Genomic DNA, 21,913 nt, shown 5'->3' with positions numbered 1-21,913 from the left:
CGTGTTGGGTTACCTAAATAAACCAACTTGGGTTGTTTTTGACCCAACATTTTTAAGAGCGTATGGTGGAAGAAGTAGCCTTTTTGATAGGCCTACAACAATGTAGAAATACACATTGAAATATTTACTAGAGTAAAGATACAACCGAATTGGCTTCAAAATCTACTTAAAGTATCCTACCAAACATAAAAGTACTAGAATGTCCCATTTCTGAAGCTTTCAAAATGTATGATTTTTTTCCTTTTTTTTTAAATAGCAGATCTACAAGCTCACTTTTTTTTATAAGAGAAACCCGGTTAAGTGTGTGTGTTTGTTATAAATATTTAACCAATGACACACTTTCACTTTGAGAAGTTTAAGATAAGATGAGACCTTATTGCTCTCGCTGGTATCAGCAAAGGCCATACAACTGTTAACTGATTAAAGCGCAAGGAAACCATGTGCAATATAGATACCACTGGGGTTTCAAAAGTGGGTGACTGGGCACCCTGGGGTGCCGTGATGGCAGACCAGGGGTGCCACGAGATATTTCATAATATTTCACATTTATTTTGACACATATTTTTATCACTTGAAGTACAGCAGTTATTTTCAGTTGGCTATTACAGTATCTCAAAGTTTTCCTCGCAACATAATCTCAGAGAGAATAATGGCAAAAATGACTTTATATGGAGGTGAATTAATTTGAATGTACAATGCAATTCTGATTTACTCAATTAAACACAAATTCATTCAGATGTTGTCATCATCTTGTAATAATTAAAGGGATATTTCACTTTTAAAAAACGTCATTTTATCATCTAATCAGGCCTTTATGAACACCCTGGACAGTTTTTAATTTGCTTGATTCAATATTTAGATATTTGATTTAAAATGTTATCAGTCCTCCTCCAGGGCTTCACCCTATACACAACCATTGTAACTTCAAACTCAATTTTAACCATGGTAGATTCATTAAAAACACCCATTATTTTTTCTGGTGGTGACTCATACTACCCTCCTAATACGTGAGCAGGCCGTGTTTTTACAATAACTAATAATAAATAATTTGTTTTTAATAATTCTTTGGGAAAATGAAAAAAAAAAAAATATATATATATATATATATATATATATATATATATATATGTATATATATATATATATATATAATATATATATATATATATATATATATATATATTTAAATATTACATTTCTGAAATTAAAACGTCTCCGTATTGCTTGGGAAGTCCACTTCCATGACAAATGACTGTATTATGTCCATGTAAATATTTAAATGTTCCGCTTAAAAATAGCCGATGTACAAGCTCACATCTGTGCCCACCCACATTGTGCCAGGGCTAGCCAGTTGGTAAATCCTGGCTATGCCACTGACAAACCCACCCACACACACACACACACACACACACCCACCCACACACACACGCAGGCACGTGCGCACACACAAAACTAAAAATAAATAAAATCAAACCTCGGTTCGAAGTGGAGCGGTGAATCTGAGCAGCTATACCCTGTGTGTGTTGCTAAATGCCTAAACTGTAAACTGTAAACTGTGCCTGTGAGTGAGTGGTGAGTGTGCCTGGCCTGCACAAAACAGCGCCCCTCCTTTAACTAGTGTGTTGTGTGTGGCCACTCAAGGTATTGCCAGGCTACGGACACGGCCAGCCAGCCAGCCACCCACCCACCCAGGGACATACCCACGGACATACCTGTCTATTGGGAGCGCTTTCACCGCTCCAAAAATCATGACCCTCTGTCTCTCTCTCTCTCTCTCTCTCTCTCTCTCTCTCTCTCCCTACAGGTTCTTATGGAAACATCGACAAGGTTGACACTGTTGGAGCGTCATCTAAAACAGCTAAAGAGGGCGAGAAGTTGAGCTACGATGGTACGTAGTGTTTTTCAAATAGAAAAATTGCATCACTGTCAGGACTAGTAATATTGAGATGAAATGTAAACAGAAGTGGAAAAAGTACTGAAAGATTCTACTCAAAGTAAGAGTACTGTTACTTTTTTAGTAAGAGTAAGAGTAAAGGTACTAGGGGAGAGCGGGGCAAACTGAGACACCGGGTAAACTGAGACACCCCCTGTATCTCTAGGCATTGGAACACATTTGTGGTCATGTGACCATTATATTTTCAAGACCCTTGAATTCCCCCCTTGCCATGAAGGAGAGGACCTGATAGTGCTGTGGAAAACATGCTTTTTTCACAAAAATATGTTTTTATTTTTTTTTATGTAAAAGTAATTTTCTTGCTTTCAACTTAATCAGCTGCAAAGCAAATTGATGCAGGAAGAACATTTTATATCATACATGTTGATGAACTACCAACTTATAAATGTATGTATTTTCCCCTGTAGAATCCATTTCTGATATATATTTCTTTGCATTGTGCATAATTAATGAGAACATTAGCATATTTTACTAAATAGGCTAATTATCTAGTTATGCACAATACAACAATATACTTTGCAGAAATGCATTCTACAGGAAAGATTACACTGCCTTGTCTTGAATACGTTCTGATAACTTCCATTGTTAGGAAGCATTCCAAATCACTGGGAAATGTGTACATTTTTACTGATATAATTTATCTTTTAGTTCGCCTAGAGGGGAGCAAATGTAAAATGTATCTCAGTTTACTCCGGTCTCCCCTAGTCCAGGAAATTACTCAAAAGTAAGAGTAAAAAGTAGCCTATTTAAAAACTACTTTAAAGGGGAAGACCACCCATTTTCAATATTGAAATATGTAATTAATATACCTTAGAGGAGTTTTGTGGAAATAGAAAAAAAAGTTCCCCCCAATCTGTGTTGCCTAGAACTGGAGGATTGATTTTGGGGTTTGTATTGTAAAGTACAATGTGTGATGTCATCAAGTTGTACTTTACAATACAAACCCCAAAATTAATCCTCCAGTTCTAGGCAACACAGAATGGGGGGAACTTTTATTCTATTTCCACACAACTCCTCTAAGGTATATTAATGACATATGTCAATATTGAAAATGGGTGGTCTTCCCCTTTAAGTAAAAAGTAAAAGTACTTTTGTATTAATTAATTAATTACAAGTTATACGTTACCGGTCACCCAAGCTGTCCCAATGCAATGTCATTAAGCAGGAAGTGAAAAACACTAATTAGTAAACCACTTTTAATAAAAAAAAAAAATAAGGAAATATATAATGTAAACGGTATGTAAACAATACACACAAATCAAGTGCTGCAAATGTTGGAAACAAAGGACATATCTTATTTCAGTGGTTCTCAACCTTTTCAGGCTGCGACCCCCAAAATAATAATATTTCAACCGCGGACTCCCACCCTAACAATCACTTGGAATTGTATAGGAGTTGGCATTACATTAGTGTGACTACATCTGTTCCATTGTGACAATAACAAATCTACATGCTAACAAAGCCACAGAGGCATTTATTTGAGTAAACGTGCGTTTCAATCCCTCTCAAAGGTGTTCCTGCCTCAAAGAAAATGGCTTCAGATGATCTGGACGCCATGAACAAGTACCAGACCATCATAGACAGAGTGGGGAAACGTAAGGGCATCGATCCAGCCGTCATCGCTGGCATCATCTCCAGAGAGTCCAGAGCTGGGAAAGCTCTCAAGTGGGGAAAAGGGAAAGAGGAGGATGAAGAGGAATTTGGCTGGGGAGACTGGGATGCAACCAGAGGAACGAAAGGATTATTTAATGGCTTTGGACTGATGCAGGTAGGTGTAACCCCCACAGTTAGTACCAGCCATGAACCAGCGACAACAGCCCTGCTAATCGGGCTCAGCCCTATTAGCACGACTGGTTGTGCGTTGGACTGGCGAGTGGGAGTCCCGGGTTCAATTCCCGCTTCCGCGTATCACTACAATCTGGCGTTGTCGGCAGGATGAGGAGCGTGGTATCCTCGCGTGAGGGACAGGTCCACGTCGTGTGCGGCGGTCCGCGGCGTGAAGTGTTAAGCGCGAGGGCACGCTCCAACGATCAGGGGGGTGATTGTAACCCCCACAGTTAGTACCAGCCATGAACCAGCGACAACAGCCCTGCTAATCGGGCTCAGCCCTATTAGCACGACTGGTTGTGCGTTGGACTGGCGAGTGGGAGTCCCGGGTTCAATTCCCGCTTCCGTGTATCACTACATAGGCAAAATAAAAATAATGAGCCTCCGGGCTGGCGGGCTATGGAGACAAGGATAAAAAAAAAAAGGAAAATGGAAGGCCTTTGGACTGATGCAGGTGATTGGTAGTAGTGGTGTAAAGTAACTATTCTACCACTTTTTTGTGGTCACATGTTCAGATACTGGATTCTGATTGGCTTAAAACAGTGCATGGCAAATCAGTCAACAACCTTGAGTCGGTTCATGGACCCCGCCCACTAGCTGTAGTGTTGCAGTTGTATAACTAAATGACCTTGCAAGTTACAACTGCGTTTTCTGTTTTCTTTCATTTATATGATAGAAGTGGTAGAAAAGCAATTTACCATTCAAGGGTCGTGGGTTGTTGGCTGATTTACCACTGTTTCAGGGTTGTTTGGCACTCGGCTTCGCACTCTCCCTCTCTCTCCCTCTCATGGTAAATGGCTTCCATGAGAGGGAGATGCCCCCCCCCCCCCATTGATTAAAGTCACGCCATGGAGACTTGAGCCATGGAGATTTGATTATAGTAAATTTACCCCCTTAATTCTGGATGGGGACACAAATAAGGCCCTGGGGGGACACAAATGCATTTTGGTCAGAATCAGTGAAGCCAGAGTGTGATGTCAGAGCGGCAAACCCATTCTGTTAATAGTGGTTCCCCTCACATCACAGTGATGTCAGAGCATGATGTCAGAGCGACAAACCTGCGCACTTAAGCCAACAGCCGGTAGAAGGACTCCTTGGTGCTCAACAAGTACAAACTGTATTATAAAGCATACTATCTGGGCACTTCATAAATGACTACCCAAATAAAATAATGGAGCACTCGACTGGTCTGCACGTTATTTATTGCAGGGCGGGTGACTGACATCTCTAACGCCTGACACTGTGGTCTAACACCCACAGTGTCAGGCGTTAGAGATGCGATGCTGTGACCGCAGTTTTCCCGGTGACCGTGAGCGCAACGGTGGGGGCGCGGGAGTGCGGGGAACACACCACTGACTATTGCCGATGGAGAGGTTAGCATTATGTATTGAGACTGAGAGGCACTCTTGCCGATTTCGTAGAGACTTGTTTATGGAACCATGACGATAAACCCTTTTTCCCACAACTAGACTAATAAGGATTTATATTGTCTGCGTTATTGTTTACAACCACAATTATTCAAGTGTGGCAAGGTCGCGGTTCCACCAGTTTTACTAGTAGGCTACTGCAGGCTTAGAAGCCTTTTCAGAGTTAATTTAATGTTTTCCATTTAATGATTTCCTTTATCCTCATCTAATCTTGCGCTAATGCACGCAACTGTTTTCACCAGGTTTTAAGGCCTAGTAGGCTTTTCAGAAGTTAATTTAATGATTTCCATTTAATGATTTCCTTTATCATCATCTAGCGCTAATGCACGCAACTATGTTCACCAGGTTTTAAGGTCTTATTTTTGTTGTTTCTCATAAGCTCGCGACCCTCCTTGCCCATCGGCCCCCACTATTGTGCTCAGGGGGGAAATCTCGCTCTTTCGAACGACCGTCATTTCGACAAAGGAGCGTCGGGAGGGTTAGCGACTCACCCCACGGAGGTTAGGTTTAGGGTAAGGGTTAGAGTTGGGTGTCGAACAGATGACACGTAGTAACAGCGAAACGCTCAGGGTCACGGGGTAAACCGCGGTCGCGTTAGAGACAGAGATACGGACAAGCTGTGACCGTTCACAAACTAAACTGCGACCTACGGTCAGAATCATCCTTCAAATCACTTACTTAGCCCAGCATTGTTCATAAGAAGTTGTTTTTTTATTCTTATAGGAGTAGTTCACCACTTTTCAACCTGTCTTCAATAGGTCCTCACTAATGTTCATAATAAAATAGCACAATTTTTTTCTATTCAGTCTGGGTCTCATGGGAGAGCTGTCAAATCTTCCTACCGGTGACATCATCGTTTGACAAAAAATAATAATAATATTTTTGAAAAATAAAAAAAAGATTTTTATTATCACGAGAACAATGGCTTCCACTTTAACATTGCAACTTTTTCAGGAATAGAAAGCCTGCAGTTTCTTCCCATTGATGATGTCACCGGTAGAAGGATTTGACCCACCCACAGCTCTCCTATGAGACACAAACTGAGTAGATTATTTTTTTGATATTTTATCATGAACATTAGTGAGGACCTATTATATGAAGATAGGTTGAAAAGTGGTGGAGTACCCCTTTAAGTTATATATTGAAACTATAACACTACGGTACCGCTCTCATTTAGCTCTGGTCCATAGTGTTAGAATGAGTTCTCCTTTTACAAAACGGGTTCATATTTTAGATTGTAATTAGAGAAAAGAAAAGATGAGTGTTAAAATGTTTTCATTTACTGCTTTCTATTGTTTTAGCGATTTTAGTATTATGATTTTGGTGGGTGGGGTATGCGTACAAGTGGCTACATATGTATTTTTAGACACAATAAGGTGTCAATTTCTGTGTTACTATTTACACCAGCCCCCATAAGTCACATCTGCCCATGAAAGATTGCGGTGCATCTTGGGAATGGGCTTATTGTGTCTAAAAAGACATATTTAGCCACTTGCATGCATGCCCCCAACCTGGGTGCATCAAAATCGTTAAACGATAGAAAGACGTAATTGAAAACATTTTAACACTCATCTTTTCTTTTACTCTAATTGCGACCGAAAGTCGCAGTATACCATGAGAAATGCCGCAGTTTGTCTCCATCTGTCTGTATGTCTGTCTGTGTCAGTCCTTCACAGTCAGTACACATTTTTACAGTCTATTGGTTCCCTTGTCACTGTGACATCACTCTGACATCAGCTCTGATCTCACTGTGATGTAGGGGAAACACTCTTAACAAAATGGGTTTGCTGCTCTGACATCTCGCTCTGGCTTCATGTCCCTTTTATGCCCATATATTTCATGCCCATAAGTATATAGTCGACAATGTGATGTCAGAACATGCCCATATATGGGCATTCCTAGATCACACTTGCAAATTAATTACATCCTTGTCCGTTGTATGCCCATATATGGAGATCCCTGTCCCAGTGTCATCAATATTAAGGGCATAGCTGGGAATGCCCATATATGGGCATGTTCTGACATGCCCATATATGGGCATTCCCAGATCACACTTGCAAATTAATTACGTACTTGTCTGTTCTATGCTCATATATAAAGAACCCTGTCCCAATGTCATCAATATTAAGGGCATATCATGGGAATGCCCATATTTGGTAATATCCATATATGGGCATGTTCTGCCATCTCAACAGTGCCTGTTGTGATTGGGTAACTGGTCTGATATACATCACTGGCCAGATAGCCAAGAATTGAGTCACTGTGGTCTATGGGTTTGTCGCTCTAACATCATGCTCTGTCGCCCTGAGGTGTCTTACTAGTGACTATCTACCGGTAAAATATGAACCCTTGTTGTCCTTTAACGCTATGTCAACGATGATCCCTTGTACTCAAAGCCACTGTAGCCCAGGTTGCTCAGCCTCTCGTCTGTAGTAAAAATTAAAAAAATACCCTTTCGCTACTGAAAAAAAGGGGGAAAAAACTGGGTGCTCGGAAAAATAAAGAAAAGTGTGGTGAAGGTGCTCTTTGGTGGGGAATTAATGGATCAAATGAAAAAAGAAAACCAATGCATGCACTCTAAATGTTAAAAAGCCTTTAATAAGTATTGGCTAAATAATAATTGAAAAAAAGGGTTAAAAGTGGGATCACCCATGCGTTTCGTCTCTTTTGAGCCTTCCTCAAAAGAGCCGAAACACTTTCGCTACTCACCAAAACCAAAGCCTGATTTCCTTAGTGGCAACACTCTGAGCCCCCCACTGCCGACCTTGTCAATTGAAAGTTCCATTGACCAGATTTTGCATTCCAGTGATTTTTTTTTTGATTTTTTTTTGCATTTTAGACGTGGGGGTGGGGGAGAGTGTTCACATTAAGGAAAGTAGTTTTTTTTTTTTTATATACAGCCTTTCCTGCGGTGCAAGGGCTCATCGGTGACATATAGCGTTAAGGAGAACTCATGCGGCTAAAACCAAAAAAATATTATTGAACTCCATGGTAATTTTGGGGGTGATCAACTACTCCTTTAAGTAGTACTTTTTCCACCACTGAGTGATGTAAGTGTCTTTCTGTAGGTTGATGTCAATCCAAAAGGGGGCAATCACACAAAAATAGGTGCATGGGACAGCGAGGAGCACCTGGAGCAAGCCACTGACATCCTGATCGGCTGGATTAAACATATCCAGAAGAAATTCCCAGGGTGGAACAAGGAACAGCAGCTCAAAGGTATCGTTTATAATATCTGCGTTTTCATGAATGACCAAAGACTGTTCACTTTCTATTCCAGTATAATGCAGTGGTTCTCAACCACTGGTACGGGGACCACCAGTGGCAGTGGTCCTTCTGAGGGGGTTCAAGTGGTCCCCAGATAAATTACGTAGAGTTGGTAAAATGATTCAGGAGCAAGAGCTTCAAATTCTCTCCTAAATCTAGTCACCAAGGCCTGCAGTAGGCTTTGCACTGTAAAAATGTGCATGACATTATTTAAAACTAGAAATACTGTTCCTTCGAAACAGTGTGGGCTCGGTTCCAACCCAACAAATAGGATACTTTAAGGTACTGTAAGGTACAGTACCTTACAGTATTGTACTGTACCTTACTATACTGTACTGCACCTTACTGTACTGTACTGTACTGTACTGTACTGTACTGTAATTTACTGTACTTTACTGTACTCTACTGTACTGTACTTTACTGTATTCTACTGTAACTTACTGTACTTTACTGTACTCTACTGTACCTTACTGTACTGTACTCTACTGTACCTTACTGTACTGTACCTTACTGTACTATACTATACTGTACTCTACTGTACCGTACTGTACCTTACTGTACTGTACTCTACTGTACCTTACTATACTGTACTTTACTGTACTCTACTGTACTTTACTGTACTCCACTGTACCTTACTGTACTTTATTCTACTTTACTGTACTTTATTGTACTTTACTGTACTCTACTGTACCTTACTGTACTGTATTGTACTTTACTGTACCTTACTGTACTGTACTCTACTGTACCTTTCTGTACTGTACCTTTCTGTACCTTACTGTACTTTACTGTACTCTACTGAACCTTACTGTACTTTTACTGTACTCTACTGAACCTTACTGTACTGTACATATTCTATGTGTTCTAGATCTACATTTTTGATTCTGTGTTTGGGAACCAGCAACTGTCAAATGGACTCCAACTGTAGTGGAGTATATTGAGTGCATATACTGTAGGCTAACAATCCCAGATCACATCTGTCCTCCACTATGTCTATAACCAAGGCGTTCTTCTATGTGGCCACTCCAGACTGAGGAGTGGAGCATGGCTTTTATTGTGTTTGTGGATCTGACTTGGAAATGCATTGGTTTTGATATCTCCCTGACAACCAACAACAACCACTAATATGGCTGACTGTCCCTGCGGGCTCTAGGATATATGGCTATGGGATTTACATCCCATCGCCCGGACTTGATTCTTGATCACAGCTGTGTAATCAGTAGAGTGGAGAGGGACATTTATTTATAGTTTTAACTATAACTATAGTTTTATACATCACACAGCTTAGACATTTGGATCAAATCAGAGAGCAGACCTGTGTGAACGCAATGATATAGATAGCATATCTGAAGTGTGAACACTGCAGCCACAGCGCCTTAACATAAACATGGGTCTATTATCCTTCTCTCCACTCTACTAAACCCATTGGAAATGCATTGGGTGCTTAAAGTTAAACATTTTTATTTTTTTATATTTATACTACAAAACATTTCAAAACCAAAAGTACAAGCACACGTGTCCTCAGTAAGCTGAACACATAAAAATTTGAATGGTGTTGAAAGGTGTAAGCGTTTAAGAGATGAAGCGCGCCAAAGTTTTGAGGAGATACACATATAGCTATAAATAAATAATGAAGATAACATACGTGTGCTCGCCTTCCAGGCGAGCCCACAACTAAAACACAGGGAAATGTTAAGAGGGAGAAATAGCCCTGAAACTTGACCGTTGTTTTTCACGACCGTCGTGGAACGACCTCAACCTGGTGTGGAGCAGCCAATTTGCTACGTACGTCTACACACATTTTCACAACAGATTTAAAAAATAAAGTGCTTACTGAAGGCTCACGGATGTCACAATAATATGGTACGCTCAAGCAGAATTACCCGGATCTTCCATATTGTTTAATAAGAAGCTTTTTTAATCCAATCGGCGGCCATGCACTCAGATCTTTCTCACTACGCGACCCCATCGTTTGGGAGGTGTACTGCAATCTGACACATTAAAACCTTTTTTTTACATATTTCATATACACTTGCATTCTCATGTTACAATAATAAAATATATTGGTTCATTAATTCTGTATTGGTTCATTCTATATTGGTTCATTCTAATCGTGAGTTATCTGACAGAAATATGGCAAATTTGCTAACCTGCTCAACAAGTCGATACAGCTGTTCCATTTAAAAACTTAAAGGCCTGTCCATACTGTCTCCGACCACCGAACATTTCGTCGGAAATGTCTGGTTCAACTACAAAATGAAGTCACTCGCATCTTCTGAAAAGCATTACCCCAAATTAGAGTTCAGAAAGCTGCACGTCAGAAAGTCGGAACTCTCCGACGAAAGGTTCAGTGGTCGGAGACAGTATGGACAGGCCTTTAAGTTAAGGCATAAGAGCTGGTACTTAAGAGAATCAAAATACAGCCCTCTATCTCACCAATGGTCTCAAAAGTGGAATAAATAACAGACCCTGCTATGAAAAGGGTTGAAAACCACTGTAGTAATGGAAAAAAATATGAAATGTTATAGTCCTACTTAAGGAAAGAAAGAAAGAAAGAAAGAAAGAAAGAAAGAAAGAAAGAAAGACTGTAGATGATTGTGATATGTGTTTGTATAGGAGGGCTGGCAGCCTACAACCAGGGAGATGTCGTCCACTCCTACAGCGGAGTGGATGACAACACCACAGGCAAGGACTACTCCAACGACGTGGTGGCCAGAGCTCAGTGGTACAAGCAGCAATGGCAAAAGGTCAGAAAAAGTGAAATATTATTTACCGTTCCAAATATTGCTATGGTTGTAGGTATTGCAATAGTGTTAGCCATTTGAACTGGCCCCTCTGAGAAAAGGGTACTGAACAGATCCTATGGGTACCTTTTTTAATCACTCCCCCGGCCACTACCCTCAATCACTCCCCCAGTTTTCTCTTTATTTCAATGTGTAGTGTGGCCATTCCGCCACAAGGAGGCTTTTTTGTTTTTGTTTTTTTTTTCATGGTGAGCAGAGGATTGATCATGGATTTTTCTCTTGTCTCTCTTTGTGCTTGCTAAAGTTGACTTTAGTTGTTTGCATTTAAAAAAATTCCATGCAATACCATTGTATATTTGAACAAAAGAAGCTGCTACTCAGATCATTGTAGCATACCACTTTTATTTCTCTAAATGCTTCAAGTGAAAATCAAATAACAAAGTAAAAAAAAAAAAAAAAATATATATATATATATATATATATATATATATATATATACCGGTGTATATATATATATATATATATATATATATATATATATATATTTCCATGCAACATCAGTCGATGGATTAATGTATTTAGAAATTAACTAGTTCAGTTAATTTTTCTTCTTGGAAGGGCCATTCCTACCGTTAATCTACTTTTTGAGATCTAGCGATTTGTTCAGACCATGCGCTCTCTATTCAAACCACTGGATTTGCCAATAGCTTGAACAAACAGTAGTTTTACAAGCTCAGAATTAAAGATGTTCCTTATTAACTTTAATTACAGTGCTGAGTCAGTGGTCTGACATGATCTACAAGCTCACAACAAGTTGCTCTGTGTAACTTTGTGAGCTTGTAGATCAGCTATGTATCTGGTTCTAAAAGTGTGGTCCAGGGAACACTGGACCACTGGAACTCTGATTTGTTTCAGAGTTCTTCACCTCAATTGGTTTAACTTAGCCCCGCCCCCTCTTCTGATTGGCCGAAACTAACTTGTGGGTGGTGTCATTTGACTTGTTTCAGAGTCCTTCACCTTAATTGGTTTAACTAAGCCCCGCCCCCTCTTTTGATTGGCCAAAACTTTATTTGGCTATAACTCATCAAACGTTTGTCGTACAAACTTGTGGCTGGTGTCATTGGACTTGTTTCAGAGTTCTTCACCTTAATTGGTTTAACTTAGCCCCGCCCCATCTTCTCATTGGCCGAAACGTTATTTGGCTATAACTCATCAACCGTTTGTCGTACAAACTTGTGGGTGGTGTTATTTGACTTGTTTCAGAGTTCTTCACCTAAATTGGTTTAACTTAGCCCTGCCCCCTCTTCTGATTGGCCAAAACTTTATTTGACGTGAGTAGAGCTGTGGGGGCCCGGTCATCGCTGCTTGCAGCTTTAATTATACTTAAAAATAATAATGTATTTATTAGTCAGACACATTGCTGTGATTTGAAATTTGTTCTCCACCTTTGACCTATCTCTTGGAGCGGTGAGCCGCAGCTGTGCTGCACTCAGGAATCAGTAATGGTGATCAGCCCCCCCAATCCAACCTTTGATGCTGAGTGCCAAGCAGGGAGGCATTGGGTCACCTTTTTTACAGTCTTGGGTATGACCCAGCCGGGGAATCAAACCCCCGACCTTCCAGTCTCAGGGTGGACACTCTAACCACAAGGCCCCTGAGCTGGTCAATTTACTTAATTTTACTCTTTGGTATTTTGAGTACTTTTACTCAAATATCATTTTACTTCATAATGAGTACTTTTCAATTCTTAACAAGTACTTTTACTTTAGATACTTTTCACTCTTTGGTACTCTACACTCTTTTTTTATTTTGAGTATGTTTTTGGATATGTTTTTGCTTAGGGTTAGATTTAGGCATAGTTTTACTGGTCAGACCAAAGGGAGTTCGACCTAAGGACCTAATGTTACAGTCGCTAATGATTTTTTTTTTATGCTAATGCTAAAAATGTTAATGCTAACACCAATCGCTATAAGGTTGCACACACTTAGCGAGCTGCAGGTACACTTAAGATGTCTTAGAAATGTTCTTTTCTAGTGATAATTGCGACCGTCAGGTCGCAGTTACTATCAAAACCTTCACCGGCTGTCTGTCTGTCAGTCACGTCACGTCACACTTTTCCCCTACTCATATCTCCACCACCGTTTCCCCTATCCATGCCAAACTTTGCACACACAATCCTTGACTGCCCAAACCACAACCTCCACCCCTCATTTCTCACATGCCCCTCTTCTAGCGCCACCATGAGGCCGATTCTTGCAAAAAACATTTTTGTGGTTGAGAACCACTGCTCCTACAGATTTTGCCCTAAAATCACGCAAAGCGGTACACAGTATGTCTACAGTCATGTCATCAAGATGGATATGTCCCATTTAGAGCCACCATCAGGCCGATTTTTTCAAACATATTTTTGGACACTGCCGCTACAGATTTGGCCCTAAAATCACGAAAAGCAGTACACAGTATGTCTACACTCATTTCATCAACATGGATCTGTCCCATTTTGTATACATGTGACCTGACGGTAAATGATCTCCCGATTAGGGAGTCTTACTGGTAAGATGCAGACACAACTGTGTAAATACTTATCTCTCATTGCATTCTTTTTTTTTTTTTTTTTTTTCAGGCAAAGGAAGATAAGTCAGGTTTGTGTTTTCGTGTGTCCGTCTTTGTACTTCCACGAGTTACTGCAATGTATCTTCTGATTCATTTGTTAGCACAAATCATATACGGTTATGTTATGTCACTATTTATGATTTAGGAATGCTTAACGGACATATTGATCACATGGTCTGTGTTTGTTACAGGGAATGGTGGGAAAATAGCTCTTGCAGCAGTGGCCGGAGCTGCCATTTGTGGAGGTAAGATATTCACCTTATTCCTAATATAGGCTTATAAAAAGCAATTTGGGTATTTAAAGATGGGGTGCCATGAACTGAGCATAGTTGTTTCTATTGGGCTTCAGATTCGGCACACGCGTTCCCCGCCGCGGCGCGTAGTGCAGTGCCGGGCCTCAACCCGACCCGATGCGCGGTTTTCCCGAACCGTCGCGAAACTTTTGAAGATCCGTATGCGGAGATGATTGTTGACATCAGGCTGTTCCGGAGGAAATCGGCGCAATCGCTGACTCATTGTGATATCACTTCATAAAAAGGCTCTGACATCACTTACGCCAGGGCATAAAATGGACGCAGAATCACAAATATCTCCATATACGGGCATAAAAGGGACACAGACAGATACAGAGATCTCCATATATGGGCATAAAATGGACGCAGATACAGATATTTCCATATATGGGCATAAAATGGACCCAAAGATCTCAATATAAAGGGGCATAAAAGGGGCACAGACAGACAGATACAGAGATCTCCATATACAGTGTATGGGCATAAAATGGACGATCTCCATATAAAGGGGCATAAAAGGGGCAGACAAACAGATACAGAGATCTCCATATACTGTATGGGCATAAAATGGACGCAGACAGACAGATACAGATATCTCCATATATGGGCATAAATGGACACAGGCAAACAGATGGTCAAGATGGGTTCTATGACAACATGTATAATGGGGTTTGCATTAAAGGGGGAACCGGCACTGTGTGTGCAACACAGTTGGGAGGCCCAGACAGATACAGAGATCTCAATAATGGGCATAAAGGGACACAGACAAACAGATACAGAAATCTCCATATATGGGCATAAAATGGATGCAGATAGACAGATACAAATATCAACATATATGAGCATAAATGGACACAGGCAAACAGATGGTCAAAACGGGTCCTACGGAGATCTCCATATCTGGGCATAAAATGGACGCAGACAGACAGATATCTCCATATATGGGCATAAATGGACACAGGCAAACAGATGGTCAAAAACGGATCCTCTGACAACAGGTATAATAGGTTTTGCATCAAAGGGCGGGGCATTCATTCCCTATTACATCGTTCCCGAGTTGGCCAACTAGACGCTCGGCCGCCCGAAGGGCGAACAAGCTTCTAGTATATTGAAAATAACCATCAACAAGCTCAACACATCGCAATGTGACAAATTGTGAACTTGTAGATCTGCTATTTTCAAAAGATTTGTATACATTTGATAACTTGTCAAATGCGACATTAATGAGCACTTTCTACTTTTGGTACTTTAACTTATCACGTTGACACCCCGTTGACACGAGGTGTCAACGCGACCAAACTCTGTGATGTCTCTGGAGGCCCATCGACGCGTTTGACGTGTTGTACAGTATTTACAGTAACAATATTAAGTCTTACCTTAACGTCGGGCCTACCCGTGGATGTTGGCCGATGACCGCGGTTTGTTTAGACGCTGGCGATTTTCTCCATTGTATCCAATGCATCATCCAGACTTTAAAGCTCTTTATCTCTGATGTATGTTTTTACGACAGAATTTTTTTTTTTTTTTATCATGCCTAATTGGCCAAATTATGATCCGCTAACATTAGCTTTAGGCTATACAGGATGATTTCTCTCAACATCCTGTCTACGGTCTGCTCAAATTATCTTTCTAAGAAAGTATACGTATGGCTTGTTTCCATGTCCTTTGTACTCAATTGATCAAAACATTGATAATTGATGATACTTTTACTCAAGTAAAAAACGTTGGTACCACCACCCCTGAGAACCACTTGTTAAAACAATGAAAAGCCCATTCCCTTGTCACTGATGATATGCAAAGTAGCCTACTGTGCTCATAAAGTGGTTCCTGAGACTGTAAATAAGCAGAAAAGCTTGCCAGGATCTCCTTTTAGTTGAACTTGTACCAGTGATTACAAGTACCCTACTGTCAGGAAACTCTACATTTTCCAGGCTACTAATAAATTATTCAATCATAAATAAATACATGAATGATTGAATGAATGAATGAATGAATGAATGAATGAATGAATAAGCAACATGTTCACTTTAGAACAGGTATTCAAGCCAGGGACTCCAAATGATGGAGTTGGAGCAGACCCCCTTACCACCTCGTAGAGGCTACAACAATTTTCTTTCATATCTAAGAGTAGACTAAACATACCTTATTAAATGAGAACCAATGTCAATAATACTATCACCAATATGTCAATTGCACAGTATACAAGCTTTTCAAAATGGACAGAACCATGTTTTATTTTTAACATAAATGTGGAAATTATAAAGACAAATGGAAATGTTTGGGGGAAAAGTGTGTTTATTTATACATTTTCATTAATCAAGCAATAATTTCGCGGACCCCCTGCAGTACCTCCGCAGACCCCTGGGGGTTGTGGACCCCTGTTGAAGACCCCCCCCCCCCCCCCCCCCCACATACACCAAAGACGCCACCTGCAACTACCAATTTACAAGCAACTTCCACAACCCAGCTGTTTCCGCCCGCGGGCATGAAAATGGGCACGAGAATTTTGCGGGCCCGTACCCACTTGTCTCTCTACGCGTCCAACTAAATGCCCACCTCTCATTGAAAATAATTACTATCCACAAGTTTCCAACGTCCCATCCTGCATTGCGCAGAAGGTGTGCGGCAGTTCCGGCGTCGCAGCCGATTGTGATCTACAAGCTCACAAAGTTGCAACTGCGATGCAACGTGAGCTTGTATGTCAGCTGTTCTCCGGATGTGTCCCACAGATAATGCTACAGTAAATTCTCGCGGAAACAGGTGGATAAATGAATGACACACTCTCTCTCTCTCTCTCTCGCTCAGTGGGGGCTGTGTTTGCAGCTCCATTCGTCCTGGCAGGAATCGGCTTCGGTTCGGCAGGAATCGCAGCTGGCTCATGGGCCGCCGGGATGATGTCATCAGCCGCCATAGCCAATGGGGGAGGAGTGGCGGCAGGAAGTCTGGTGGCCATTCTTCAATCAGCAGGTAGCTGAGGGGGGAATCGAACCCGTGACTTAAAGGGGCCACACCATAAATTAATTAACTCTAAGCCTTGGTTTTCATTTCTGTGATTTTCTGAGTGGGTGTGTCCGAATGGTTCTCTCCTGAAAAGGGGATTGGTGTGATGTCACACCAGGGCCCATTTCCATAGTACCACCCCTCCACCTCAGTTTCCTGGCAACTGAAGTTCAGGAGACGATCACTAGGTTTAGGTATACTTTATTAGACAAGAATGGAGGCAGCAAGCAAGCATCACACAGCATGGCATACAGTGAACACTACTATAAAGACAGCATAATATCTATAGCCTAAGTAAGAGCATTAGATTGGCATGAACATACAGTGAGCATTACTATAGCGAGCATTACTATAAAGCAGCATAATATCTATAGTTATTATGACCTACCTAAGTAAGAACATTAGATTGGCATGGGTTCTGCCTCTGGCCATTTCTCGCTGTCCCACGATCCCCATGTTGCCATGAGTATCGAGGGCATAATCTTATTACAGCGAGCTATGACGAGCTAGTAAGAAGTTATAAGCTAGCCGGCTAACAACAGGCAAAAGCTAGCTCCTGGCTGACTGTCTGAATGGAAAAAAACGATTGCTCAACACTAGCAGATAAGGCCAGCGCCGTCGACAAACACGACCACTGTTACCAGCACAGTACACAGTATGAGCACCACCAACTGAGTTTACCGTAGCGAACGGTAGCAGAGCAATGGCCCACAAAGGCACAATTAAGTTAGCTTAGCAACAACAACAACAGCACAAACACATTAAATTAGCTTAGCAACAACAACAACTGCCGCATTGGAATTAGGGAATTAGCAACATTAGCGGAGACCCACACACTTTTGTTGAAGCATTACTAGAACACAGCAGTGTTTACCAGAATCCACAATCCCAAAGTTTTCCATACAACCTTGCCTTGATCCTAGCGTACCATACTAATCTTCTCTGTATCGTTCCAATTTTAGCCCAAAGACAGCACCCCGTTGCCAACAAAGGGCATTTTGGTATTGCATCTGAAACGGCTTGGAATTAGAGACAGACAGAACATGAAATTTCAATATCCTGTTTAGGCTAAAACCTGTATAAAACCGTATTATGGACCAATATTTATATAAAATATATATTTTTAAAAGCATGGTGTGGCCCCTTTAAAGGAATACTTATCAGTTACTATGACAACTGTGAACACGCGTATAGCATCATGGAACGGTCGGCCACACCCATTATGACATGTCAACTTTACTCAGGAAACTCTCAGAAGGTTTCCCTTCCCTGACTTCTCCTAAATATGTCACATACAGTATAGATTTACTGCATTTCTGTTGAAGAAATGTTCTGTCTGCCCTGCCCCTTCTTTGTATATACTTACTTACTTACTGTTTAGACTCTTTTTTGTTCTCTCATTTTTCTTTTCTTTACATATCTACTGCATAGTACTGTGTTCTATTCGTCTGTCATTCAATGTTATATGAGATACTTAAATGGTTTCCTGTGGAAACAAGCGTAGTCTTTTCATGGATCTCCTTTTAGTAGACCTTGTACCAGTGAACTGTACCGTCATGAAACTGTACCTTTTCCTATGCAAACTTCTAATAAAGTCTTCAATCAATCAATCAATGTCTCTCCTATTCTCTCAGCTGTCCTAACTGTCTGTCTCTCCTATTCTCTCAGCTGTCCTGACTGTCTGTCTCTCCTCAGGTGCGGCGGGTCTGTCTGCGACGGCAGCGGCCGTTGTGGGCGGGACTGGAGCGGCCGTGGGTGGGGCTGTGGCAGCAACAGGAGCAGCACTGGTGGGAGGGGCTAATGATGATGATGATGATGATGATGATGAATGAATAGTTTATTTCGATACACCTTTTTTGAGACATTACAAGTCATTTTCTTTTCCATTGTTTTAGCTTGTATCGAAAAGGTGCTTGATGCTTATTGATGCCTATCATTACTACATGCAATATTTACAATTATGCACAAAATAATATGTATTTCTACAAAACCTGACACAAAAACAAACAACAAAAGAAATACCAAAGAACAAAACAACCGAAGACAAAAACAAAAGACATTAAAGACAAAACACAAATAACAAAATAACATAAAACACAAACGAAGAACAAAAATAAAACAGTAATATGGTTCACATTAACATTGACAGGTGAATGGATCAATATGTCCATTTTTCATTCCATTTGGTATTTATCGAGAATAGCCTGTTTGAACCTTATTTTAAATAGCTTTAAATTAATGCTATGCTGGGTGGTTTCTGGCAAACCATTCCACAGCTTCACACTACTCACAGAAATACACATAATCTTCATCGTAGTGCCAGCACCTAATTCTTTTGAATGTAATTCTCTTCAACCTTTTTTGGATGTAATCAAGTTATTTCGTATTTTCCACGTTCCCTTAATATTGTTTCTATTTCTTTGTAGCTCTTTATTATAACATTCTTTCATACTTTTTCTTATTATATCAATCAATTTATTTTTGTAGGCTATTTTTTATATTTACTTTCCTTTTCTCTGTGTTTTATAAACTCTCTGTATAATTGTTTCTTTTTTTACAGGCATTTTCTAGTCCCCTTGCCATCCAAGGCTTATTCTGACACTTTGAGTTGCATTGTTGAAGTGAACAGTTTCGATCATATATCTTTATGAATATAAACCTGCCATAAAAAAGTTCGGAAATCTAACTTTGGTCGATTATATCTCCCCTTTAATAAACCCAAATGGTATTGTGTTTTAAATAATAATAATAATTTTATCGTTGATTTGTCACCTTTACAACGAGGTACAGCTTGTAAGCATCGGGCATTCGAGGCATGAGCTACACAGCCAAACGTGTGGGTAGCGCCGACCCAAAATTTGCCAACATTCGGTCCATTATATCCCCCCTTTAATTGTGCCAAATGGTATTGTGTTTGATATCATTGTTATCGTTGATTTGTCACCTTTACAATGAGGTACAGCTTGTAAGGATCTGGCATTCGTGTAATGAGCAACATAGCCAAACGTGCGGGTAGCGCCCCTCCAAAAATGGTCAAAATGGCCTGGCAGGCCTGCAATACTGTTCTTTTGGTGTTCACCTTTGTTACTTGGGGTATTGAATGATTGCACTCTCTCACAGTAATAAGGAAAATAAAAAACAACACATATTGGCAATTTTTACACTTTGTTAATGTTAAGCTCAGTGTCAGGGAAGCCCAAAACGAGATTAAATGCCAGCAGAACAGTATATTGCAAGCCATTTTGGCAAAATTCTGGTCGGCGCTACCCACACGTTTGGCTGTGTAGCTCATGCCTCGAATGCCTGATGCTTACAAGCTGTACTTCGTTGTAAAGGTGACAAATCAACAGAGCCGTTTCTGGGCCCATGGGGGCCCTAAGCATGATTCTGCTATAGGGCCTTCGCCTTCCGCGAAAAAATAATAGGCCTAATATTTTTTATCGTTTATTTTAATCCATTTTATAATGGAAATATATATATATATATATATATATATATATATATATATATATATATATATATATAAATGAATAAATAAAAAACGACAACAACAGGCAACATATTTTTTGCTATGTTTGATTTGTTCTTTTCTTATTTAAATAAAAAATGAAATCTTCCCCATAGGGGTGCTGGAACACCTGCAGCACCCCTAGTTCCCATGCTGTTCCCACGCTCCTGCACAGTGGCCACTGTGCCAAAACATCACATTCACTTTCTCTTTCACTGAGTTGATTAACTGAGATACTTTCTTTTTTTCTTTTTTTTTAGCATATACTTTTAGCATTAAAGTCTATTATTGATATGTTGTTGTGTAATTTCATGCTATTCAGCAATTATTTATATCTGTGAAGCAATTACTGTCTGGGTCAATATCCTGATATAGATCATTCATGTTCTGTCAAAAATAGAGCATGTAGGCCTACATATCTCTACAGATGGATGAACAGTGTAATTGAGTCCAGCAAGTACACACAAGCCCGTACGCACGCACAAGCACATCCGCCAGCACCCCTGCACGCCCGCATGCACACGCAACCTCTGGCATGTACACAAATGCTGTCACTCGCTCTCACAAGCACTCACACACAACTGTCCGCCACATAAACCCAAATCCATCATCACAGTGAGAATGGGATTGCAACTATCAGTCCTGACTGCATACCTGCTCCCAAACCCACCTGCATGCACGCTTGCAAACGCCCGCACGACGCACGCACACACACGCACCATCTTTCATGCACACTAGCTCTCGCACATTCGCAGGCACACTCGCACGCACATGCATCCTCGGGCACGCTCACAAACGCCCACACACCCGCACACGCACACACACACACAATAGTCCACCACACAACTTAAAGCAAGCCATTTGTCCGTCCGAGAAAATAGAAAATCCGCTACGAAAAAAAAAAAAAAAAAGCACAGAAAGTTTTCCACAGAGCCATAGTTCCATCACATATCGCAGGGTCATATGTCCATGCAACAATGTAGAAAAAAAGCATTTCCAAATCCAGGCCACACAAATAAGCGATTGCTGGGGCATTTTTTTGTCCTTCCCAGATGTATCCTAAAGCAAGTTCCATGAAAGTAAGGAAATGAGAAAGAATTGGGAACATGCGACCTGCAGAGCCATGCAGAGTTCCATGTGAAGACCCAGGATATCCATGCTAGTTGATAAGAGAGAAAAAGACACAAAGCCGTTCCATCTATCCTTCTGATAGGAAGGTGTTAGTCCATGCAATGTAAAAAAAACATCAACATCTCTGTTTTGTGCATACGGTTCACGAAACG

General features: G+C 40.6%; 1 protein-coding gene across 1 annotated transcript in view; it reads left to right on the top strand.

Moving 5' to 3' along the window:
• The window catches only part of LOC308298304 (lysozyme g-like), a 23,056-nt gene extending 2,529 nt beyond the window's left edge, over positions 1-20,527 (top strand). Inside the window, exons 2-9 of the mRNA XM_080741879.1 lie at positions 1,805-1,888; positions 3,466-3,722; positions 8,277-8,427; positions 11,089-11,219; positions 13,840-13,858; positions 14,021-14,074; positions 16,928-17,089; positions 18,818-20,527. Coding sequence (XP_080598005.1) covers positions 1,805-1,888; positions 3,466-3,722; positions 8,277-8,427; positions 11,089-11,219; positions 13,840-13,858; positions 14,021-14,074; positions 16,928-17,089; positions 18,818-18,954 — 995 coding nt within the window. The 3' untranslated portion in view covers positions 18,955-20,527. The remainder of the gene's footprint in view (positions 1-1,804; positions 1,889-3,465; positions 3,723-8,276; positions 8,428-11,088; positions 11,220-13,839; positions 13,859-14,020; positions 14,075-16,927; positions 17,090-18,817) is intronic.
• The last annotated feature ends 1,386 nt before the right edge of the window (positions 20,528-21,913 follow it).

The sequence above is a fragment of the Nannobrachium achirus genome (assembly GCF_963921795.1).
Source record: "Nannobrachium achirus genome assembly, chromosome: 14".
In the NCBI taxonomy this organism is placed as follows: domain Eukaryota; kingdom Metazoa; phylum Chordata; class Actinopteri; order Myctophiformes; family Myctophidae; genus Nannobrachium; species Nannobrachium achirus.
The sequence above is the reverse complement of the archived record's forward strand: the minus strand, read 5'-3'. Positions and strand labels throughout refer to the sequence as shown.